We start from the raw sequence: 27075 nt of genomic DNA on the forward strand, positions 1-27075 counted from the left end.
AAATTAAAAGTGTGCGCTGCATTAATATTATGACCCTGAAAATTCCATCAGGTTCTTCCTAATAAGAGCAACACTCTTTCCATGGTGTCCTCGATAAATGATAGCCACAAGACTCACACAATTTATGTATGGCATACACGACTCATCAACACACTATGGTTTAACTAAGCAGCCAGCTTATCTACAACTTTCCTACCAGGCTTATAAAATGAATAGCGGACCCAAAACCGTATGGGTGGCTCAGTCATGAACTTGGTAAATATAATTACTTATCACAAAATATTGCCTTATTTATATTTCTTTCTTCTCATGCCTCGGCTCGCACTTTAGCCTCTATATTACTAAGGAGCTATTTATAACTCTAGTAAGACCGAATCTGGATTATGGTTCGATCGTCTGGAACCTGCAATACCAAATTTACGTAGATAAGGCAGAATATATTCAATACTTCAGACACTTTTCCTATATGATATTCCCTCTCCCCTCTTGCTAGTTGTAGAAAAATGCTGGACATAATTATGATTAAACTGCTCACAGACTCGCTTTTTGGCCCATTTCTTCTGGCTGAAGTTAATGTTAATATGCCCACTCGAGCATCAAGGCACTTTTTCTCACTTTTCTCTTGTTTTAAAACAATTCACAATAAATAAAGACCTTAATAAACTATTTTGATCCTTACATCAATATTTTAATTCTCATTTCAGAAATTTTGATATTTCGGACAGGCTTTTTACCATGAAGAAATCAATACTATCCTCACTACACCCTTTCTGGGTGTTTGGCCGAGCTCCTCCTCCTATTTGTGGTGTTCCGTCTTGACGTTGTTCCACAATTGGAGAGACCTACAGTTTCAAGCCGGCTCTGAACGGCAGATATTTTTTTCATTTTTATATCTTCACACTCAAAAACTCCTGCCTTTCATGTCAGCTGGGAGGGAGGAGGGTAACCGTTGGGCTTTTAATAATAAAGTTTTTCGCCAAAAGTTTAGATGGGAATACATTTAGTTAGGAATTGGACGAGTTTTCTACTTACAGAATTTCCAAGTCTATAAGGCCCTTAAACGCATGCTCATCCATACAAGTGATTTGATTATTGTCCAACTGCAAACTGCGCAAGGATTGTGCGCCTTTGAAGACGCGTCGTCCCACTGTCGTAATGATATTGTGCGAGATGTCCCTGTAGCGGAAGTGAAACAATTAGTTAGTCAAGTTAAGTAATTTTGTGGAGAAAATATGAGTAATTTATTGTAAAAATTGTGATAGGTAGAAAATTTATTTTAAAAGCTGTAATTTATAAAAGAGGCAAAACTACGAAATTAGAGTCCAACAGTCAATCGTTGTTTTTTTTTAGTACTCAAGACAAACTCAATTACTACTGTGTTGTTGTTTTTTCTGTATATTGTAAAAAGCTGTAGCAGCACAGAACTTTCCTACTTACAAATAAATAGTAAACATTTGATTCATTTTACATTAAAATCATAAAATAAAAATTCAACTAGAATAAAGCTAAATAAGTAATTATATTTTCAACCTCTATAGCAGCATTCCTCGAAAGAAATTAAAGAAATTGTGTTTGTTTTTAATAAAAAGCATTGCATTCGACTACTTACAATCGCAAAAGACTCGCTGAACTTGACACTAGATTTTCAGGTATCGCCTTTAGCAGATTGTTGTTAAGGCGCCTGTATGTATGCATATATTGTAGAGTTGTATGTAAACAGATTTGCGTGCAGAAAAATCCAAATTGGAAAGTCCCATCAATCAAAAATAAAGAAAAATAAAAAACAAAATAAAAGAAAAGTAAGAAAAAAATAAGAAAATAAGAAACAAAAGTATTGATGCTAAATAGTCGAAAAACTACAACTGGCTGAATTACAATATAATAGCCAGTTAAATAATGTTGTTCAATATAAGAGCAATATTTTTAGCGTAGACAGCACTGACATCCAAAAAGTAGTAGAAACATTTTTTTTTCACTTTAGCTTATTGAATATTGAATGCAGTTAAATAATATTTGTTGAAAATAAAATGCTTTATAAAAGTTTGGTATATATGTGAGAAATTTGAAAACATTCGTGTAAGATTTTATAGGCAATCATATGCAGTAGGCTGTAGCATGCAAAAGCTTAAAAACTGAGCTAAACTTACAGTCGCTCCAGTGACACCAGATCCTGGAAAGCGCCCTTTTCAATTGTGTGTACTTGGTTATCCGTTAGTTGGCTGTGAAGTATGCACATTTTAATTAATTTATTGCTACATAATTTACGTAAAGAATTTAGATGTTGTACATATATTGATAATAGAAGAATTCTCCAGTAACTCGAAATGCTTTGAACTCCTAAGCAACCAGCTTATCGGCTCAGAACTAATTACGAACGATTTATGCTATACAAAGGTCAAACTAGATAGAAAAAATATGAAAAGTTAGCGTCCGAGCGTGTTTCTCGTCGAGTGCAAGCTAATCAGCAAATATGCGTGCATGAAAAGGGTGATACATAAACAAGGTTGTTTTTTTTAGAACAAAAAAAAGCAGTGGCATATCTATGGTATCATAATGTGGACCATTACTTGTGCAAAGAAAAGTTATTGGGAAGAGAACATCTTCTACAGCCATCCAGTGCTGTTGATGTAGTGGAGGAGAGAAAAGGGATCTAGGCTGGAGAATTTCTTCAAGTCATCCCCAAAGGGCACGCTAAGGAATCTCAAGCGCCTACCCGCAGAGCCGGACATTTGCAGAGAAAATGTTCAACAGTCTCTTTCTCTATAGGATCCCCACAGCTTCTGCAATAGGGTTTGTACGGAGTTCCAAGCTTCTCCGCATGAGTACCGATCACCCAGTGACCAGTGAACACAGCAATGAGTTTCGAAATTGGATGGCGGGGGATTCCCACCACTTTAAGTGTTCTGTTTCTATCATATTGGAGCCATAGTGTTTTCGAAATGGCACACGAGAGACAGACCTCCATCTGTCTTGCGCTTTTCTTAGAAAGAAATTGTGTAATTTCCCTTTAACAACGGACAAAGAGACACCGATGTCTGAGAGGGGGACAGCTGAAACCGGTTCTGTCGCCCCCTTCCTGGCAAGCTCGTCGGAAATTTCATTTCCCTCTATATTCCTGTGCCCAGGAACCCAGATAAGGGAGATGTTTCCTGCTCGATCGAGATGTTTAAGTTCCTACTACGGCCATGACAGTGTCTTGATCGCAGCTTGGCTATTGGAAAAAAATATTAAGGTCTCCCTCCCAACAGCGGTCTTGAAGCATTTTGCATGCCTGCAGGATCGCGAAGACCTCTGCTTGAAAAACGCTGCTCGTTTGCGGCAGTTTAAAGGAGACCGAAATGCTGGCTGATTTAGAGAAAACCCAAGCTCCAACTTTTCATCAACATTTCAAACTTTTAGCCATAATCTTTCCAAAACTGCTTAAGCAATTTAAAATTCGTTTTGATTTTTTGATAATTTAATTTTTTTTGCCGGTGTTATGCGTTTTCTCCACATAACGAATGCCCGAAATCTTTTTATATGGAAGAAAAATCCTAATATTAATAGCAAAAAAAAAAAAAAAAACAAAATTATCAAAAATCAATGCGAATGTTTAGACCCTTTAAACTTGAAAAAAGAACTGTACCAAAGTACTCAAAGTTTGTACGGTATTAAAAAAAAATTCAGCAAATTTTCAGTAAAAATTCAAAGTTATTAATACAAGGTGGCGCAAAATTAATCATGGAATTTCTCTTTCCAATTCAGTTTAGTAAGTTTTTAAATAACTTTTTCATTAAATTAAAAAAAAAAAAAAAATGATTTTAAGCGATAGAAATTTTTATTTTAAATTTAAAATCATCCGATATAAATATATGTACATGTATATATATACATATATATATATATGTATACACCCTTTTTGGGTGTTTAGCCGAGCTCCTCCTCCTATTTGTGGCGTACGTCTTGATGTTGTTTCAAGATTGGACGGACCTACAGTTTTAAGCCGACTCCGAACGGCAGATATTTGTTTTCTGTTTTTTTAAGGAGCTTTTCATGCCATAAATAAACTCGAAGGTTTGCCATTGCCTGCCGAGGGGTGACCACTATTAAAAAAAAATATCTTCCGATAGGATGATTAATTTGGCACCACCTTGTAAAAACGCACAAATTTCTCTCTCCAATATATTGATATACTTCTCATTTGCTGTAAAAAAAAAATTTGTATATGGCATTTTTTTGAACAATTGATTTTTTGAGTTATGATGTTCTTCCAGCAAACGGGCGATATATAAAGTGATTTTTTCGAATGCATGATTTTCAACTTAGCCGCTTATGACCACATTTATTATACATACATATATTTACTAGCAGGCGCACACACATTCCCGTTATGCATGGAATACGATGAGCCGAGGTTGCCTCAATGTAACGCCGCTTTCCAAAAGAAATTGTCCAAAGAAATTTTCTCAATAGATTGGAGAGTGAAACGTTCAGTTGCTCAGAACAGCATGGAGTCTCAGAATTGCGTGGTAGACTCCCGACATAGCCAGTCACATTTTCGAAGGCAGGCAGTGATTGTGAGTGTAGTGCAAAAGCAAGCAAATCATACTCACACACTTTTTGCACAAATGGGCACTTAATTTTTTATCATAGACGAATAAACTGAATTGAATTGGAATTTTATTTATCATTTGTATACTTCAGCACTTGAAATATTTTTGCTGCTGTTTAGGTGCACAGCAGTGAATTTCGTATAGCCGTAGGTAGTTGTGAGAGTTCAAAACGAGCCCTTAAACTTTGATTTGGACCACCCTTTGCAAAAATAATTTAACATTTTACACGCACTGCACTATAGTTACAATAACAAACAATAAACAAAAATATTTAAATAAAAGAAAAAACCATTTTCCAAGACAAACCTCTTGTCTTTTTTCTTTATTGTCCACACGCATACAAATATTTCTTTCACGCTTTTGTCTTCGTGCATATTTTAACTTCGCTGATTAGCTTTTGACTTCAAAATTACAAAAACAAAAAACAAAAAGAAATAAATAAATATTTATTTTTAAAATTTTAACATTTACACTAAGCATCAATGTAAAAAATTTTACAAATCGACACTCGTCGTTGCCCATCCGTCGGCGAGCGTCGTTGTAATCATTTAAATTACCAGCAATGGAAGTAAACGCAAAACATTGTGCATCAAATCGATTCGTCAAGCTTTTTTATGTCTATCGGGTATTTTATAAAAGCCTTAATTGTTGTTTTGATTATTTTTCGTTGTTTACATGCAGTTAAAAATGAAATTAAAATTTCATACATAAATACAGATTATGGTTCAAATCTTTTGTTTATACTTACAGTATTCGTAGTTTCGTTAAACGTTGAAAGTCAGATTCGAAAATGACAGTAATATTATTGCCTTGCAAATCGCTGAAAAGAAGCAAAATAATTTGGAAACATTAGAATAACTAATTTTATGCAAATTATGTTACTAATTTTCTGTAAATAAGTAAATAAATAAATTTGATTTTTTACTATGGTTTTTTTGTGTTATTTGGCAACCCTATGCCAAAAATAAAAGAACTGTGCAATTACCTTTTGTTGCTTCATTTAAAGTGAACTAATTTTCTTCAAACGAGACTCGATATACCTCCAAATGTTGGTCACTCTAGTCTAAGGCGCATTCATTACAGGTGGTGGCACTAGACCAACAACAATTTTCTGTACGTTTGATTGTCAAAGCAAACTATTGGGAAACCAGAAACAGATAATGAATTCGCCTTGTTTCATTCTGAGCTGACAGCCACATGGACACGGCAAAAGAAACAAAACAAATCAGCTCATTTACCAACACCACCTTTAATAGATTCGCCTTTCTCTAGTCATACTAGTTCACTAATCTGTCGAATAGCGGAAAGCTTTTCCACTTCGAACAGCTTCGGAAGTTTTGATTATAAACAACTTTAGACAGTTTAGGCTATAAAGTTGACGGCCTTATTCTGTATGGCGAAATTCATTTAAGTTCCATTGCTAGTGCTTTTCCCTTTGGAATTGCAGACGAAGGTCTTCCTAAATGAAAATCTGTGTCTTAAAAGGCACCTCAAATCATACCTCTTTCTATCGCACACTCCGAGGGCTGCCCAACAAAATGTTTTCATTGTTCAAACTTTTTCTTAGCCGTATCGCCTTTATTCACGAGAAAAGTTGCAGATTTACTTATTAAGCCAATGAATATAATAAATTTGTATAGGTTAAGTAGACATATTTCGGGTTAATAGATATAAAAAAAAAGTACAAATAAATTATTTTAATAAATACAAGGTGAAGTCTAAAATAAGAAAGACTGACGTCATAAAATTGTTTTTGATGGGGCCATCTTCTTAATGAGTTTGTGCGTTGGAAGGTACATCCCTAGCTGACTTCCAGTGAAAGCTTGGTGACATTCGGTTCAGTGGAAACGAAGTTATTGCGTATAAAATGTCAGTATGTTCGTGCCATCGGTACAAAAATGAGTTTCGAACAAAGAGCTAATATCAAATTTTGTTTTAAAATCGGTAGAACGTTTACCGAAACATTTGAATTGATGATAAAAGTTTATGGCGATGATTGTCTATCTCGTGCCAGAGTTCAAAAGTGGTTTACATGTTTCAGAGATGGTTGTGAGGACATACATGACAATGAACATACAGGCCGCCATAAATCAGTAATCACCGAAAATTCCATCGAAATTTTTCGTAAATTTATCAAAAATAAACCGAAATCATCGTTGAAATTCATGGAATCGGAGTTGAATATCTCCAAAACATCGACTTTTCGCATTTTTTACTGATCATTTGGGCTTACGAAAGGTCTGTGCACTGTGCACGTTTCATTCCGCACAAGTTACCCGAGGACCAAAAATTGCTCAGAATTCTACATTTGAAAGACCTCATTAAAGAGGCGAGAAAAGACGAGAACTTTCTTTACAATATTGCAACTGGTGATGAAACGTGGTCTTTCCAACATGAACCTGAAACTAAACGTCAAAGTGCCGAATGGAAGACCCCAGACGAGCCATCACCCAAAAAATCGCGTTTGAAGAAGTCAAAAATCAAGTCGATGCTCATTTGTTTTTATGATACCAAAGGAATTATCTACAAAGAGTTCGTGCCAACGGGCCAAACCGTCAATGTGACTGACTTTTTGACTAGAAATCGCATTTTAACCATCAATTACTCACCGTATTCGCGTGATATGGCTCCCTGTAACTTCTACCTATTCCTAAAATTGCATTTGGCCATGAAAGGAAAACGTTTTGCGTCCGTAAAGGCCATCCAAATGGCTTACACCGACATCCTGAATGGCATTCCGGTCAATGACCTCAAACACTCTTTCGAAAAGCTTTTAGATCGCGCAAAACAGTGTATCGAGACCAGAAGGGATTATTTTGAATAAATAAACTCGAAGTTATTAGAACAAAACTCCTGTCGTTTCTACAGGGTGGCTGATGAAAGCCGCTACCAAAAAAAAATTGAATAACTTTTTTTCTTTTTAAGTTATCTGTTCCATTTTTGTTTTAATTTGCAGATTGATCTTTAAAATTTATTAAAATGGATAACTGGGACACGCAAACAAGAATTTGGATAGTCCGCCGCTATCACGCACTGGAGTCCGTAGTTTTGGTACAGAGAGAGTACAGGCGGATGTTTGGCGGCGATCCCCCGAGCAGATGGACCATAATGAGACTGGTGAATAATTTTGCTGAGCAAGGAACAGTCGCAAGAAGGCCTTATCATCGAAACCCACCAGTTCGGACGGAGGAAACGATCGCTGCTGTAGCTGCAGCTATACAAAGCAATCCAAGGGTTTCAACAAGAAGCTTATCTGCTCAACTTGGTGTCAGCCGACAGTCTTTGCAAACAATAATGCACAAAGATTTAGACTTATTTCCCTACAAAATTCAAATGGTTAACAAACTGAATGCAGCAGACTTGCCGATTCGCTTGGAATTTTGCCAGAAGATCCTGCAAATGGTGGAAGAAGACCAAAACATGTTAAACTGCCTTTTCATGTCTGATGAGGCCCATTTCGATTTAAACGGCAATGTGAACAAACAAAATTGTCGAATATGGAGTACTTCTAACCCACAGATACTCCACGAGACGGAATTGCATCCTCTTCGCGTGACAGTGTGGTGTGCGGTTTCTTCACGCTGCATTGTCGGGCCTTATTTTTTTTTTAAGAAAATGGTCACACCGTTACGGTTACTGGAGACCGTTATTTGAAAATGCTGAAAGAATTTTTCTATCCAGAACTACGCCGAAAGAGAATTCCTTTCAACTCTGTGTGGCTTCAACAAGATGGGGCAACGTCTCACATAGCCCAGACTGTTATGACAGAGTTGCGACGAAAATTTCCCAATAAACTGATTTCAAGAAACTCCGAATTTCGTTGACCCCCAGGTCGCCTGACCTTACTGCACCTGACTTTTTCTTGTGGGGTTTATGCAAACAAGAAGTTTATAAAACAAAGCCAACAAATTTGGATGAACTAAAACAATCCATTCGGGCAACAATTGCGGTTATTCCTGTCGCAACTTTCAAAGCAGCAATGAACAACTTTTTACTAAGATGCCGCACTTGTGTCAACGAGCATGAGGGGCATTTAAATTCAATTATTTTTAAAACTAGTTAAGCTACATTTAATAAAATTTAATGGCCTTCAACTTGAAAAAAAAAAATAAATGAATTCCATACACTAAAAAACAAGTTATTTGAGTTTCTTAATGTAGCAAAATTCATCAGCCACCCTGTATTTTAGCTCAGTCTTGTTTTTTTTTGGACTACACCTTGTAGTATATGAAAATTGGACCAAAATTTTGTGCAAATATTAGTGTATTCTAAAAACACAAAAACTATTTCCGGTAGTGTTGCACGAAAGCGCGCGATAAGTTCTAATATGAGCTGGCACCTCTGAATTGAAAGCAAATGAATTGACATGGCACTCAATGTGTTAAATGTAGAGCCTTTTTGTTAACTGAAAGATATATGATGGCATGATAAGAGTACTTAGTAAAAAGCAAATATATTACATAAGGTAGCAACTTCAGTTTCATCCGAGCTTAATTTGTTTATTTACTTGTGGCTTAAAAGGTTGCCTATCAGCTACTACCAACAAACAACCGAAGGGCAAGCGCCAAGGCCAGGCTTTACAAATGCTCTAAATACCTTCACAGTGCCGTAGATACGTACATACATACATCCATACATAACTATGCACTTTCTAAGCACAGGCCTTCTATTCTTCAATTTTCTCCCCAACTACCCACCTACGCAAATGCCTCTGGAATGCGATTGCAAGGGTACACTTAAAATTTGTAAATGTTTTGGTCTTTTTCTTTCTTTCTTTTTTATGTATTTCTATTTTCTTTTCGGTTAACAAAGACTATTAAATGTTTACATAGCGTATAAAATGCGAACTCAAATAAAAAACCAAGAACAAAGAGTTCTTCTTAGCCGAAAAATAATAGTTATATACATTTGTGGACATACATAAATAAATATAAAATTTAATTCGTTCTTGGCTGTTGGCCTCGTGTGTTTTGGTAGCTGTTTGTAGGCATACATACATATGTATGTATAATCCAACCAACAAACAAATTTTTACAAGCATTTCTTTTTTTATTTGTAATGTTAATCGCGCAACTGCGACTTTTGCGTCGAACGGTGGCAGGAACAGCCGTTTTACCTGGCGGCTGGATTGTATATGATGTTTGAAGCGCATACAAACTGCTGCTATATTTGTGTATGTAAGTACAGTGATGGTCAAAAAGAAATGATGGCTGCTAATACTAATATTTTCCTGCTTAGAAGCGAAGTCACTTAGCGTGTTTTTCCCACACAGAAACGGATTAATTTTAAGGGCAGGTGCAACACTGATATAAAACTTTTGTTTTGGTAGTAATAATTAATATGGGTGTGGATATATTCTTCACGAAATTTGCCGTTTGGAATATGACAGCATTCAAGATGAAACATTAGGCCGCTTTGATTCGGCAAGCGTAAGCAAGTGGCGAGTAGACGAAGCAACTGGTGCAAATAAACATATGTTCAACAATTAACAAAGGGCGCTCGGGCGCTCGGGCGCTCCGGAGAAGTAGTAAAAACTTTAAATGCATTTTTCTCAAAACTATGTGTTTTGAACTGGTGCTCACTGTAACTTAAAAACCGCTTGGTAGATTTCAATAAAATTTATACTGCTTTTGAAAAACACAAAGAAGTCATGCCTGATCGAATGATTTTTTCTAAAAAATTTCCTTTTTTTTTTAAACTATTATATTAATTGTAGGTTTTTTTCTTGAAAATCTGAAAAATGTTTCCTGAGGCAGCCATATTGTTAATTTTGAAAAATAAAAAATAAAAATTCGATCAGGCACAGGATTATCTATTAATAACACTAATTTCTCTTGTCCGATTGATTTTAGATGAATCTCCAAGGACTTGTGATGATCACCGCAAGGGATTTTTGGAGAAACGGCTCCACACAAACAGCGATAACTTTTACGAGTATTAATTGTTTTTTTGAAATTTTGCTACAGTCAAGTCGAAACTTGATGTATTAATACTATGTTTTTATTTTTGTAAAATAAAGCAATTGACTAGCACATAAAAATTATTGAAAATCAAAATTCTTTCGGGCCTTTGACTACCCCTAACCTCTTAATGGGTGTTAGTAAGACCGTGTTCATATAGGGAAACCTTTTGAGTTCTAGTTGTTCTAAATGTTATTAACTGTAGCCTAAACATTAACAATTCCAAGGTATGTGAACGGCAACAACAAAAGAGAATTCGCAAAGTTGAAGCAACAAAAGTTTCTCTGTATGAACGCGTTCTAATCAAATTTGCCTAATATTAGAAAATAGAGTTGCCAGCATTGAAAATAGTGAGTTAAACCATTTTTGAGGTATGCCATACTCGATAGCGGCGAATCTTGTTCGATAACTTTGTTGTTTCTTTCACATGCAAATTTTTCACCAAGTGATGGGGCATAGATATAGCGAGCGAGAAGTGGCGAATATTATTAATAGACGTTGAAGAACCTGCAAATAACGCACATTTTCAATTGACAATCGGCGTTTTTCAAGGTCTAATCAATTCAAATTTTACAAGCTTGCGCTAATAGTATATGCCTAATAGAGTAGCATAAACATTTTCTGCAAACAAATCTCATTCAACATCAAATTTATCTTTGAGATAAAAGATTTCCTAATTTATTTCATGTAACTTCACGTTTATGCACACATTCACTTGCCTGTGATGTCTATTACAAAAGGCTGTGCTGCTAAACTAACGACGAAAAAAGAAACGAACAAATCGGCTGGATCATAAATTGAACCAGTTCTCAATCAAGATCATATCGTTGTTGTTACATTTACATGTAAAATGTTTATCTGGATTCTGTTCATTGACTATTGAAGCAAAAATATCTACCAAGTTTTGTGATTTAAAATGATTTTTCGCAAATGTTTTGAGTATAAAAAAATATAATAAATAAATAGAATCAGCGATTCAGTAAATAAAAATATGTTCTGTAAAAAAGGTATTTTTGAGTTTTCTCAACATTTTCCAAGGCGAATCTATCAAAGGTGGTGTTGTTAAATCAGCTGATTTGTTTTTTTTTTCGCTGTGCCCATGTGGCTGTCAGCACAGAATAAAACAAGGCGAATGAATTTGTTGTTTTCCAATTTTTAAATACTATGCCATGACAATCAAACGTACAAAATATTGTTGTTGGTCTTGTGCTACCACCTTTAATGAATGTGCCTCGACATTTTCATAAGGTTTTTTGGTATGTTTGTTTTGATTTCCGGTGCTAGGCGTCTTTTAAAAAAATGTTAGTATGTATTTACTTTGTATGGAAGAAAAAGCGTGACACCTCAGCGAAAAAAATTGTTAAAAATGAACGATATTTTGTGGATACTTGAAAGTAGCACTTTGTTGTATTTAAATGCAATGGGCTATAAAATTATGGAGGTTGAATTAGTTTTAAAGGTGACACACAGATGGCGCTATTTATCACTTTATCGCGTTGGCAATACTGAATATATATTCATGACAAAGCCTCATCCCTAGGCTTTGTTTATCAGTATCTGTCATTTCGCTGAAGTATAAACAACGCAGTGTTTTCGTGCTCCGAGTATGTCAACTTTCGTGCCGTCGAAACGCAATTTGCGGGAAGCTTTGCTTTTCTGCTTCAATTTGAAAAAAATACAGCCCAAGCCCGTGAATTGCTGCAGGAGGCCTACCCAGACCATACTCCGTCGATTTCAACATGTGAGTACTGGTTTCGACGATTCAAAAGTGGTGATTTTCACACCGAAGACAAGGACCGTCTTGGCCAGCCCAAAAAGTTCGAGGACGCGGAATGGCGGGAATTGGTAGAGCTTGCTGAATCATTAGGCGTTGATAAATCAACCGTTTGCAAGCGTCTAAAAGCGATGGGAATGATCCAAAAGCAAGGACATTGGGTCCCGTACGAGTTGAAGCTGCGCGACGTCGAACGGCGATTTTTTACGTGCGAATTGCTGATCGAGCGACAAAATCGGAAGGGTTTTTTGCATCGGGTGGTGACTGGCGACGAAAAATGGATCCACTACGATAACCCAAAACGCAAAAAATCATGGGGTTTGCCCGGCCACGCATCAACGTCGACGGCCAAGCAGAATATTCACGGCAAGAAAATCATGCTCTGCATTTGGTGGGATCAGGTCGGCGTCGTATATTTTGAGCTGCTCCAACCGGGCGAAACAATCACGGGGGATCGTTACCGACTGCAATTGATGCGTTTAAGCCGGGCATTGAAAGAAAAACGGCCGGAAACGGTAAAAAGGCACGACAAGGTTATTTTGCAACATGACAACGCTCGGCCGCATGTTGCTCAACCTGTCAAAAAATACCTTGGAACGCTTGGCTGGGAAGTGTTACCCCACCCGCCGTATAGTCCAGACATAGCTCCCTCCGATTATCATTTGTTCCGGCATATGAGTCTCGATTTGGCGGACCAGCGGTTCTCCTCGTACGAGGCTACCAAAATATGGGTTGAGTCATGGATAGCCAAGCAGCGGCTAGAATTTTGGAGAAACGGCATCCGGAAATTGCCCGAAAGATGGGCGAAAGTTGTAGCTAGCGATGGCCAATACTTTGAATAAAATATTTTGTACCGTTTTTTCACAATAAAGCCCCAAATCTTCGAAAAAAACCTTTAAAACTAATTCAACCTCCCATACATACTCAGAAAATTTGTAAAATTTTTTGTTTTAAGTTTGAAACCTTGTGTTATATGGTTTCTCTTGTAGGAGGAACTATATTTTAATAATTTGTGCTAATTTTTAATTTTTATTGTGCTAAGAGAAGAATGGTCAAAGAAGAATAGAAAATACAGTCTTGTGTTGAGAAGAAACCCTACGAATTGTAGACATACGAATTAATAGGGGTTAGGACAAGTCCAAAGGTAGAGTGCACTTACTGTTAGTATACTTATATTTGATATAGTGTAGGAGGCTTAAGAAAACCGCAGTAATTCATAAGCACATCCTTGGAATTCTTATAGACCAAACTTTTCCTACGATTTGTATTGTGCGTTTGTACATTTCCTCGAATTGAGTGATCTACAAACTATCCCTCCCACGAAGGCCAGATGGTTACTTATTAAATGATATTTTATGATGGAAAATATGCGCGTATGTTTGCCAATAAAAAAGTTTGTCTCTCAAGAAAACCCTGCCTAATTTGCAGAGATGATTTTATAAGTACCCACGCATAATAAACGAAGAGAAAAGGTTTTCTAATATTCTCTTACTTTTGTTTGGTCTTTCTATAGTAATTCGACAGGGCGTATAGTCGGGAGCAGGAGTCAAATCAGTTGAAAAGAGAGCTTGTGGAATGTTATTAACATTAGTTTTTACTTAAATAGTCGCGTGCAAGGTGAAATGAGTGTGCCGGTGCAAGATACATGACCTTTTTCTCCACAATTCCAGCCACTTTAGAAGAAACCAACTCTCACCAGAAAAACGCTCTTCAAAACCGTTATCTGGGATCGGCTTCGTTGTGGTTTTTCGGGTTTTGACCTATCCGAGAACACCATTCCGATGATTGTTGAACTGATTGAAGTCATATTCAGAGACTGGTGTTTCGTTACCGGTACTGAATCCTTTAATAACATTTCCGCCTAAAAAGCAAAAAAGACATTTCTTTAGCGACAGCAATTCGAAGTTTTCCGTACAAGAAGCACGTCTTATTTGGAAAGCAGCGTACATAACGATCTACACTGAGATTCCAATGCATTGGCTGTTTGTTATCTCTCGGATGCGATTATGACTATCTTGGAGTACAATTTTCTACGCTTTTTTGATGTTTTCTTCTATCAGAATGCACGCCCGGGTCGAGGGAAATCTTTGCAAAACAAGGTTGGGTCCGATTTTACCTACCGCTACGAGTTTCTACACATATCTAGCATGCAGCCAGGTTATAAATTTTAAAGTACAGGGGAAAAGTAGATAGAAAGTACAAATCCTAGTAAAAAAATCTCTGAGTAAGATCATTACTGTGTCACGCTTTATAGTTGCATAAAAAACATTGCACGAGGAGCTCGATTGAAAATGTCTTTAAATTCGGATGCTCCATATTTTTTCTTTTTATTCCGTAGAATGAGGTATTCGCAAAAATGTTTCAACCATTTATCGTCTGACAAAGGGTGATAAAGAATTCTTTGAATCGAATTTCTATTGGACATTGCCATCTCCTAAGAGCTGGTCAAACTATCTGTTCAACTTTTTTTGTCCCCCACTGTATGTACGAGTATATTGCGAGGCAACATTCTGACGCACAAATTCACTTGCAATCTAGCGAAGATATGCAGCAGCAAGCAGTCAGTCCGCACGTCAGTTAGTCAGCTGCTGCCGACGAAGTTGGTGGGAATTAATTCCAAGTATCAGCACATCATAATAATGTAGCCAACCAGGCAGCCAGGCCAGCTCGCTAGTGCTAAGACATGCATGCATGTGTGTATGTGTGTATGTGCATATGTATGTGAAAACAACAGGTAAAAATGAAAATATACAAAACTGAAAACGGAGATAAAAACGAACATGAAATGTACAAGAAGAAAACTTGGCTAAAGCCAACAGCAACGCCAGCAGCACACACACTCACATACACAGAATTTTATATACTCGTGTGGTTGGCATGCACAAGCGATACATAATTGCGCATAAATGCCGGGTAGCCAAGAGCAAGAATGTTTGCTTGTTGTACTTGTAGTTGTTGCTGCAGTTGCAGTTGTTTTCAAAGTGAATACCTCCGTAGCGACCCAGTAGTGCCTTGCGTCAAACATCAAATTACCAGATCTTCATTCGATAGTTTTGAATTATGAAATTTGTGTTATGAGGCAGATGAAAAATGTCTGATGCTAACCAGAACTACAATACATACACATACATACATATGTATTTACTGGCAAGTATTGAGTAGAAATTTTTTAGTTTACAAATATACATATTTATGTGTGTGTGTATGCACATGCTTAGTACGGGTACTATGTACCTGTTCAAAAATGATTAAAGATGGCATCAAATATTTTGTGGCTGAATGTTGTAATACATAATTACAGTTTATAAACCACATGCACGCCCATACACACATATATATGTGTATGAACACGAGAAACTCTTGTAAATTTAGGTCTTGCAATATTCAAATACGTGTGTGGTTTCTTCTTCAATTTTTTTTATTATTTATTTAATTTTCTTGTTCTTTTTGTTTTTTTTTTTTTTGAAAGATCAAAATTAAGTAGTAGTTATTAGCAATTGGCTAGATGTGTAAGCATTTGAAAATTTCCAAATTAAGAGGGTTGAATAAAAAATTACTAAAAAAATATACAAAAACAAAATTACAAAGTAGCGCCGACTTTGTTGTTGCTCATTAGCGTTGCGATTCCCATCTGTTATGTGTTGTAACAATATGTTGTTTGTATGTATTCGCCCCTTATGGTATTAAAATTAAGGAAGTAAAATTTTTGATGTTATCTGTTGATCTGTTGTAAGACTGTGAGAAACTAAATTGTCTGAGAGATTACGCGATGCATAACTCAACTAACTACTACGGTCGTTATTAGCGTTAAATTATTGGTTTGTTTTGCCCTCGACGCTTTTTTAATACGCAGACAGTGGAGAGGAAGACGATTTTGTAATTCAAGAAGATGCTTTAATATTCAAATTAAATAAACTAATGAATTTAAAACAATTACAACATAATTAATAAATAAAGTAAAACAAACGAAACAATAATACAAAATAAAAACGAGAACATCCACTATGAAACCTTGTTTTGCCAAGTGCCGAAAAAAATTTGTATCCCATAAATTAAAAACAAAAAAAAACATCTCCAAAAAATTATCCAACAAATGTTTTTAAATATATTTTAGCCTAAAAAAGCACATTTTATTTAATTAATTAAAACAAAAATTTTTTTTAAAGAGTATATTTTATCCAAAAATTTAAAAATATTTAAAAATTATAATTTATCAAAAGTGCCAAGAAAATTCGATTCCCAAAAATGTTTTCCAAAAAAAATTATAATTTTGCTTTTAAATTTTTTCTTTCAAAAATTTACAATTTTTCTTTTAAACATATTTTAGCCTAAAAATTAAAAAGCATAATTCTAAAAAGTCAAAACATTTTAAAAATTATATTTTACCCTAAAAAATAAAAGAAGAAAGAAAGTAAAAAAAATCTGCAAATTGTAATTTATTCTAAAAACTATAAAAAAGTAGTAAAAAGTATATTTTATCCTAAAAGGTAAAAGAAAATTTAAAAGTATATTTCACCTAAAAATTAAAAAAAAATTTTAATAAGTACTTTTTATCCTAAAAGTTAAAAATAAGTAAAAAGTATATTTTATCCAAAAAAAATTAATAAGTGCTCAAAATTATTTTAATTTAATTGAAATAAAAATTATCTTTTATTCTATAAATTAAAAAAGCATATTTTATCCTGAAACTGAAAAAAAAAAAATTTTTTAAGTATTTTATCCTAAAACTAAACAGAATCTAAAAAGCATATTTTACCCTAAAAAAAAAAAAAAAAAAAATAAGAAAATATATTTAACCTAAAAATTAAGACAAATTGTAAAAAGTACATGTGATCCCAAAAATTAAAAAAAATAATAAAAAGGATATTTATCCCAGAAAGTAAAAAAAATCTAAAAATTGTATTTTATCTTAAAAACTAAAAAACAAATAATAAAAAAGTATATTTTATTTTAAAAGGTAAAAAAAATTAAAAAGTACATTTCATCCTAAAAGTTAAAAAAAAAAAAATTAAAAAGGATATTTTAATCTAAAATTAAAAAATTGTAAAAAGTATATGCCACCTAAAAACTAGAAAATAATTAACAAGTGTATTTTATGCTGAAAATTCAAAATTATTTTAATTTAACTGAAATAAAAATAAAAAATTATTTATTCTAAAAATTAAAAAAGTATATTTTATTCTGAAATTAAAAATTGTATAAAGGTTTTTATACGAAAACTATATTACAAAAATTATAAAAAAATATTTTATCCTAACAATTCAAAAAAAAATAAAAGCACATTTCATCCTAAAAAAAAAAGTATAAATACTTCTATTACTTTTATTAGGCTATTGCAAAATGCGACCAAAAGCCTGCTGTGGTACCCTAACGAGTATTTTAAGGTTTTTTAAAAATTTTAGCACATTTTGGAGTTTATTGTTCCATAATTTACATGGAGGCACGGCAATAACACCAAGGTGGTGTAGGCTTTTTCTGCCTAGTGAAGGACATTCACAAAGAGTGTTATGAATTCGCCCACTGCCCATTTCACAGAATCGGCAGATGTCCAATCAGATAGACAAATTTTATTTAAGTAAGGTGGTTGTTGTTGTAGCAGCATAAACATTCACCATATTTACATACCGGGAATGCTGTTGGAGTGACAGTACTTGGCCGGATATAATTCCGGGTCGTTTCGGTAACATATATAGAACCGACTGTAGTGAAAACGATTTAAGTAACGTCTCAGGCTACAGTAGCCAATCAAAAGTCTTAAGTCTACCTGTTGAACGAAAATAGCTAATCAGAAATTCCTCTGCCCGACGTTAGGAATTGTTTTGGTTGTCGCTGGCCGATAAAATTTCGCCAGAGTTCAACCAATTTCTTATCCTCCCACTTTCTGAGAAATTCATTAATGCGGCCTTTTATAAGTCCACAGAAAGGCTTGGGACCAATTATAATCATGTTTACCATTTTGCGATTACTACCCGGGTACGAGAGTTGCCTTTTATAATTTGCGCTCATTAATGAAAACACAGTAAAATAATAATATACATGGTTTTATTGTTTGTGTACCTCCAAAATGAGTTGTTTAAAGGCTTCAACAGCTTCTTCAGGCGTTGTTTAACGGGAACAAAAAGAAATTATCACGTGCCAAATCTGCGCCGTAAGTCGAATGACTTATTCATTTGACCTTTTGACCTCAAAAACTCTCTTGTGTGAACCCATATATGAGAGCTCGCATTGTCTTACTGAAGAAGTGGTGGTTGTGTTTCCTTAATTCTCCAAAAATTTCTGCCAAACAAATGGTTGTGTACTACTCAGAAATAGCAGTTTTAAGTTTCTTTAGTAGTACATTTGCGACATGACTAGATTTTCTAAAAAAAATAGGCGACTATATGCTTTGAAATATTCCGCGAACAACTTTGCTGTCGATTGCTGTTTTATTTTCCGGCTCATATGTTTTTATTTCCGGCTCATATGCATAGATCCAAGATTTGTTATCTGCGCTGTGAACCATCGCCGCTGAATTTATTAACATTTCTTTACATGGACGAGTCCTCTTTTAGGTAACTTTCAAATTCTGCGCAATCCAACAAGAACAAATATTCTTGACGACCAGCGGTTATTGCAATATTGAAAGTATGATATGATACGTCACACGATGGTCATGCGTTATCAATTGACGCACAGCATCGATTGTTTTTGGCACAACAACCGTGGTGCTTCAACACCAAAAGTCGAAGGAAGTTGATCAATTGTAATAAATCATCGCAGTAAAATTTTCACGAGTCAATGCGATCTTTTTGGCGAGATGAATTTTTCAACTCACTGAAAACAGCATATAAATAAATTTATGCTAAAAAATACTGAACTTTTCGACAAATATATCAAATTACAGCTCATTACACGTAGTGTTGCGGAGGTGCAAAATATAAAAGGTAATCCGTAATAGAACCGGTCCCAATAGGAGCTGTTTATAGCGAAAACATTGCCTCCTATTGAAGAGTTCTTATGAACTGCCAAACAAAATTTTGGGAAAACTTACTTGCAATACGCCTGAAATATTTCTTTTAAATTGAAAAAAATTTCAATTTTTAAATTTTTTTGCAACAAATATTCACTACATCTCCTCTGCTCTCTTAATACAAATCTTTCTTTTTGACCAAAATTCACTGTTATGTTACTTTACATCCATCCATGCATTTGAGTAAATTTTAATGGCTTTGTATTATAGTGTTTAACAACAATTTTATAAATTTTCTGAAAATAATTTGATGTCTCTAAATCAAGCAAAAACAAAACAAACAAAAACCCGAAAAAGACAAAAGACAATACATTTGCTCTCACAGTCATCTCGTTGTTGGCCATCACGTCCGAAACCGGACTCTTGTGCTGTAAAGAGGAGAGTGTAGAGTTGAACTGTAATTTGCCAGTACGAGCATGGAACAATTTGCAATTATCGCAATTTGGGGTCATCAGCCATTCAAGTCGACGTCACCATAATGGCAATCATCATTACAATAAGATAATCGTGGAAAAAATAGAAGTATAATAGGAACCAAAATAATTTGGAAATTTCTCGATAATTTAAATTTCTACTTTTAATGATTTAATTAAAAATGTTTGCAAATAATTTTCTAAAAAACTATTAAGTTATTTTAGCGAAACGAATTAGTAATTTGCCGATTGGGAAGTTATTACCTGCATTTTTAAAACGAGTATTATAAATTAATGAATATACAGGGTGAACGATATGAAGTGTTACCAACTTCACACTGCTTGTATCTGTAAAACAGCTCATGACATCAACGTCAAAATTGTTCTAATGACAGTTCAATATATTGTTTATAAGCCATCGAAAGCATTTGCGTCTCAGTTTTGTTGAATTTTTTTTTTCTGTGATGGAATTCAAACGTAATAATGTGATTGTGTTATATTTGGCTGAAAAATCACAACCAGCCATTGTCTCAGTCACCTCAAAGTGAATAAAATGTTTGTGTATCGCTCTATAAAACGTTACAATGATACTGGTAGCATTGCAAAACGCTATGGAGGTGGACGAAAAAAAACCGCAACAACGCCAGAAATGGTTCGGAAAGTGAAGGCTCGACTTGAACGAAATCCACGTCGAAGTCGAAGAAAAATGGCCAAAGAACTAAAAATATCGCAAGACAGCATTCCACACATATTGAAAAATGAGCTCAAGGTCAATGCTTACAAGTTCCAAAAAGCACACGATCTTTCACCCAGCAAAAAAAGTTCGGTGCGAAAGAGCAAAGGAGTTGTTGCGCTTGCACGAACGTGGCGAATTTTCAACATTGCGTATTCTGATGAAAAAATGTCCCAATTGAGCAGCTCATAAACACTCAAAAGGATCGGTTTTACTTGACCGAACGCTCATACGAGAATTTGAGCCTACGTATGGTCACTCGAAGCAATTTCCCATCGCAAGTAATGGTTTGGGCCGCAGTGACCGCTGATGGACGCTCTCCAATCGTTTTTATCGAGCCTGGTGTCAAAGTGAATGCGACTTATTATCGGGAAAATGTTTAAGAAGCTGCTTTAGAGCCCTGGACACGCAAACATTTCGGTCGTAGTCCATGGACGTTCCAAGAGGACTCGGCACCGTCTCATAAAGCTCGTGTGAACCAAGAATGGTTAAAAAATCATGTTCCACACTTCATTTCGCCCACACAATGGCTTTCGAATTCGCCAGACGCAAATCCGATGGACTATTCCATCTGGTCCATGTTGGAGAGCAAGATGAGGACTAAAAAATATGCCAGTATGGATGCGCTGAAAAAAGGGATTATATAAGAATGGGCCAAAATACCTCAAGATCACATTCGTGCAGCATGCAACTCATTTTTTGACCGTTTGAAGGCTATATTGACTATAAAGGTGGTCATATCGAGCTAAAGTGAATATATGTTAAAATTGTAATCATTTTTGAACAATTTTGTCTTTGAAATCAATAAAAACTAATTTCACATAGAAAAGTTATGGTGTTTTGAATAGGTAACCCTTCATATCGTTCACCCTGTAAAATAGGAGGATTGTTATTAACTGGATTGTGGTGGATGTCTTGATGATTATTTAAGTAATTGAAACCACAAGCCAATTATATTCGATTCAATTATCTTCTTCTTTCAGCGCTTACAGCAAAGTGGAATGGCGTACGGTTAGTTAAGATGTAATAGAAGAGGATAGCATAAAGTGGCAATACGTACCGCAAAATAATAAATGTAATAAAAGTTCTCGTACCGTTCTTTCATTACTCATAAATTTAGGCCATTACCGAATCTAATTCAGAAAAGTTCTTAGAAAGGACCATGAACGAAATTGTAGAGCCTAAAACCAAGTTTTGCTCATCTACTTACATATTCTGAATATGAGTCTTTGTACAGTACGAGGTATAGACAAAAGCATATATCGGGAGTTTTTTAAGAGCTTGAGAACTTCAAATGATAATACAAACCAGAAATATTGTTGGAATGATTTGTTTTTTTCATAATCTGGTAGATAATTTCATGGCATTTATTTTTTTAATATAATATTTGGCATATGTCCGCCGTGGCTACGAGTTACATGGTCCTTTCGATCAGTATAATTTTTTACTACTTTTTTCAATAATTCTGGCCGTATAGCGTCAATGGTGGCTTGAATATTGGCTTCAAATGTTTCAAGAGTTGCTGGTTAGTCGACATAAGCCAATGACTTAACATAGCCCCATGAAAAGTAATTCAGAGGCGTTACATCGTACGAATGGCCTCCTGAATAGGACCACTTCTGGAAAGAAAACTGTCACCAAATTGATTTTTCAATAAAGCGATAATGTCGTCAGTGCCCCATGAACTTCGCGAACAAATTTTTTTCCCTCCAAAGTAAATTTCCACAATGTGGAAGCGTTGCTCTGACGTTAAACGATTCATGATGGACTTGCCAAATTTTACCGAACACAGTTTGCCATTTTCAGCTGTTAAGCCTTAGTTATACAAGGTGAAGTCCAAAATAAAAAAACTGGCATCATAAAAATGTTTTTGATGGCGCCATCTCTTTATTGAGTTAATGCATTGGAACGATCCTTGCCATGCCCCTTGATTCCATGCCACACATGAAAAGAGATACGTTGTGGTGCTGCCAGAGGCTCAATTGTGGTCAAAATCTGAAAATAAGCTCGGTAGATACTGCTTTCGTATTTCCGCGGATGGCTCCAGACCAAGGTTCTGGTATTTACGGGACAAAACTAGACATTGCTCTTGGAATGCATGCATCTGCATTTCAAGTGGAGGTGTATGCTGTTCAAGAAGCAATGAACTTTGTTGTGGAAAACAGGTGGAGAGGCAGATTTGCGCGTGTCTGCAGCGACAGCAAAGCTGCGCTCATGGCCTTAGACAACCCTCCCACCACTTCAAGCGTAGTCGAGTCCTGTAAATCAAGGTTGAACTATGTTGGTAGACATAATATCCTGATGCTAACATAGATAACGGGACACGTGGATATCGCGGGTGACGAGACCTCTTATTCTTTAGCTAAGATGGGATCTGTCCAACTTCTTTGGCCCGGAACCCATTCTGCCACTCCTTTCTGCAACCATCAAAGCCACGGTTAGGAAACGGGTTACTTCAACCCACAAGCGAGGACCACTTTCTGTGCGTCTGCCCGGCCTTCGCTCGAATCAGGCTCAAATCTTTGGAACTGATCTGTTAAGAAGCGACCATCTTCGTTCCTTGGCACCACAAAATCTAGTCAGATTTCTACAGAGGTCGCGTAGACTTAAAGAAAATTAAAAAGCGGAACCGGAGCGCAGTATAATGAACTTAATGTTGTCTGAGTGCTGTATTTGCTAGTTGTTTCGACAAAAAACAAAAACAGAAGGGGCTGTAGGCAGCTGGTTGGACTGATGACGGGCCACTTTCTATGGGCGAAGCACATGGAAAAATTATAGATAAATGTTTTGTGGTTACATTTACCAGGAAGCCACTCGTGTCTTTGTTTAATTACAAATTAAATCATGACGTTATAAATTGCCGTTAGGAAATGTAAAAAAAAAAGTATTAATTAAAATGGTGAAATACTTTTTTATTGAGGCTTAGCAGCCGATAAAAAAAGATAGTTAAAACCTAAACTAAAAGTTTATGTGTAATCTGCTACTACTTTGCTTCTTTTTCCACACTTTTCTATTTCAAACCTGCAGAACTTTTTTAATTACTAAAATAAAGTTGTTCATTTGTTAGAAATAAGAGTGAGGAGCCTCATTTGGAGTTGATGCTTCAATTTGCAAATCACTGATTAGATGTTAATTAAGCTTTTTACATAAAGTTGCCAAACAGAAGCGCAGATAATAGACCAAACTGTGTGCGTGTGTGTGTGTGATTCAGAAATGCACTTTGCATGTCCTTTTTTCACAAATCAAACAAATGTCAATAAAGTGATAGGAAAGATTTAACAACTACAATGTATTTGGTATACCATATGTATGTACTTACAGTCTCTCCACATCCGCTGATATTTTCCTCGGCACTTGAGTTAAACCACGATGCGAACAATCCACAGTTAGGCCATTACACGAACACACACGCGGACAACGTGATTCACTGATCACGCCCAAACTGCCGCCGGGTATGTGAATGCCCACCGAAGAGCCACCATATGGTTCGGCGGCAACCTGAAGAAAATCACCGCAGGCAAGCAGCAGCAGGAGAAGGAGCAAATGTACACAAAAGAGCCAACAGAGGCGACGTTGAGGAATGGGTGGAATGAGTGCGCTGAGGTTGGGGCGAATGCTGGCGCGTGTGTGAGTTGATGAACATGCGTTGGTTGTTTGGTGGGATGTTTGGGGAGTGTGGCAGTGCGCCGCACTTACAACACCACCACCACCACCATCACCGCCACTACAGCAATCGAGCGCAACAGCCGCAGTGCGAGCGTCAGTGTTAAACACTGTTTCTACACCGTCAGCTGCACTTTCACTGTTGCTGCCATCTGCTTGAGTATATCTGACACTTGCTGCGCTTATGCTGCCACCACCACCACCTCCTTTAAATCGCATTGGGGAGTAGAAGCGACGTTGGGGTTGCAGGTGCGTCATTTCCGCACATTAAAATAGCGCGAGGGAATGTGTACGTGTGCGTGTGTGAGGCGCTTGCTTATTGGTGTGGTGTAATGATTTTTAATGTGTAATTCTTCTTTTTTTTTATATTTTACTTTTTGCTGTTGCGTTAATTCAGGTGAATGCTACAGAGCGTTTATTTTACTTTGTTTTTTTTTTAGTGTGTGTGTGTGTGTGATATTTTTTGTTTTTGTTAAACGTTCAATTCAATCCCTTGTGCAGGCAAGGTTTGTGGCTTTGGTTTTTATTTTGTGGCAAGCTATGGCGTCGAGCCCGTTTTTTATTTATTAAATTTGGAACTAAACTTTTTTCGCGCACATTTTATTCTTATTATTTCGTTTTCTTTTTTCAAATAGTAGCTTAGCACATTTTTTCTTTTTAAAATTAATCACATAATTTCCGCATGTGGAAATGTTCTCGTTATTTTCACGCGAGCAATTGTTTTGGATTTTTTTTCTTGTTGCTGGCCACAACGAAACAGTTGTGCCATTTTCACATTCTCACGCGCGAGCAATTTTCGTTTTTCGTTACTTACTTTTTTTATTTTTTTATTTCGTGCTTTTGTTTCCTAATTATTTATTTTGCGCTTCTTTGTGTTTTTTTCTTATTTACTGTATGCTTTTGTGCCATTTTTTTCGTCGTTAAACAACATTATTTTTGTCGCGCGATCCGCACCGCTAACCACTGGTTTGCGATACGTGCCGTCCGTCCTTGCTGTGTTGGAACGCAATGAACACTGCCACAAAAGCGTTACGAACGCCGAAACGCAAACACACAATTGATGTTATTGATGTGCACCAAAAAAAAACACCAACACCAACACACTAAGCTGGATAGCTGCTGCATTTGGTGGTGGTTGATAATTTCCTCGCCGTCGGCGGTAGGCGCAAAAGACAAGCAACAACCAACCACTTTGGTTCGCAAAGTATTTGTATTATAAAGCAAAGGAATACACTTTTCCAAAATGAGCGAAATGAAAGGAAAAAGGTCGACGTGCTGCGCACACTATAAAGCTACAGATTGCCGACCTGTAGGTAGCGGATGTACATTTGTATTGTAATTCAATGCGAGCAGATAATAATAAATGCACGCGCGCTGTTGCTGTTCTTGTTGCTGCTGCTGCTGCTATGCTCCTTGTTATTGTTGCTATTGCTGTTGTGGATTTCACTGTTCATTTGCCCAGTATGCGTTATTGCAGTTTGCTATGCGGCAGCTGTTTTAGTTAGTTGTGCTGCTTCTTCCTCCTTTATAATCCCCAGCTTGAGCCTCAGCCTCAGTCTCAGTGCCAGCAGTAAAGGTGCCTGCAAAGAAAGAGTGGAAACAGAATAACAAAGTTAATGAACATGTTGCAATACTGCCTACAAACATTATGTACGTATGTGTTTGTGTGTGTGTGCATGTACTTTACTTGTGTATTTTTACAATGGTGCATATCAGCTTGTTGCTTGTTTTTAGATAAAGCAACGCGTCAAATAGCCTCAGGTAAGATTGAATTAAGTTAACCAGGCTGACAAATTCATACGTTTCACTCAAGGACCTCTTTGGAGGCTGTCGTTGCTACTAACTGCTAACGACAATAAGCGTTGCCGCCACATTCAAGTGGGTGGCAAAGTGGAGGGTTGCAATTAAAAATGCACTCTCTTCTTTGCCTTCAAGTGTAGTCGTGTATTTGAACGTGTTTGGCAAATAAATGTACGGATGTACTACTACAGTGGTGTTGAAAATCGTACGATTGTGTAGAACCTGGCAATAAGGGGACAAATCGCGCGTGGTGCAGTTAAAAAATATAAGAAAAACAAGAGAAATTAAGACCCACGAGAGTCTGGAGATGGCTGGTCAGCAGTGACCGAATCAAAGGACTACGTATTGACTGAGGGAAGCCCGCTAAAAAACTAGAAGCTTTTCACATGCCAATTGAATCCGGGGCTAGACACTCGCGTCGCTATCAACACCAAGCTACGTGGCTCACTAACAAATGTGTTTAGGTAACTTTAAATAGTATAAGAAAATTAGTCCACAAAAAACATAAACATTTTTTTACTGACGCATTTTCAAATACTTTCAATATTTTTGCGTTGCAAGCCAGTGCAAAAGAGGCCATGCGGCTCTCTTTTTCCGTTCATAAAATTTATATGAAAGAAACTAAAAAGGCCAGAGCTCAAAATAGATAATTGTTTTATATAATTGATGCAGGTATTTGACCCTTTTATGACCTAACAAAACTTATTAGGAACTAAGTTTTTCAAATATCTTTTCAATCTTCGTACATGAAACCGAAGTGATAGAAAAAGTGTTTTCTAATAGCGGCCGCCCCTCGGCAGGCAATGGCAAACCGTCGAATGCATTTCTGCCTTGAAAAAACTCCTCATAAAAACCCATCTGCCATTCGTAGGTGGCATAAAACTGCAAGTCCCTCGATTTGTGGAAAAAGCTTCTAGATGTACACCACAAATAGGAGGTACTAGGTTGTTCAACTAAGTTTTGCGGTTCGATAAGCAAAACACAATTTTATTATTCCGTTTAGTCTCCCTGAGCATCAATACACTTATTCGAACGGGATTCGAATTTATAAATCGCATCCCTGAAGTGAAAATCTGGAAGGGCTACAAAATACGCTTCCACAGCTGCTATGACCTCATCATTTGATAAAAA

General features: G+C 36.2%; 1 protein-coding gene across 3 annotated transcripts in view; it reads right to left on the minus strand.

Moving 5' to 3' along the window:
- Positions 1-27075, minus strand: part of LOC129246229 (protein slit) — a 114724-nt gene that overhangs the window by 39427 nt on the left and 48222 nt on the right. For 2 of the 3 annotated variants that reach the window (XM_054884877.1, XM_054884876.1), the window contains exons 2-5: positions 23801-25724; positions 5341-5412; positions 2148-2219; positions 1033-1176 (exon numbers count right to left, since the gene is read on the minus strand). In XM_054884877.1, the coding sequence (XP_054740852.1) occupies positions 1033-1176; positions 2148-2219; positions 5341-5412; positions 23801-24402 (890 nt within the window). In that variant the 5' untranslated portion in view covers positions 24403-25724. Of the gene's footprint in view, positions 1-1032; positions 1177-1609; positions 1682-2147; positions 2220-5340; positions 5413-23800; positions 25725-27075 lie in introns of all 3 variants that reach the window. The other variant, XM_054884875.1, reaches the window with a different exon arrangement.

This window comes from Anastrepha obliqua, chromosome 4, assembly GCF_027943255.1.
Source record: "Anastrepha obliqua isolate idAnaObli1 chromosome 4, idAnaObli1_1.0, whole genome shotgun sequence".
Taxonomy (NCBI): Eukaryota; Metazoa; Arthropoda; class Insecta; order Diptera; family Tephritidae; genus Anastrepha; species Anastrepha obliqua.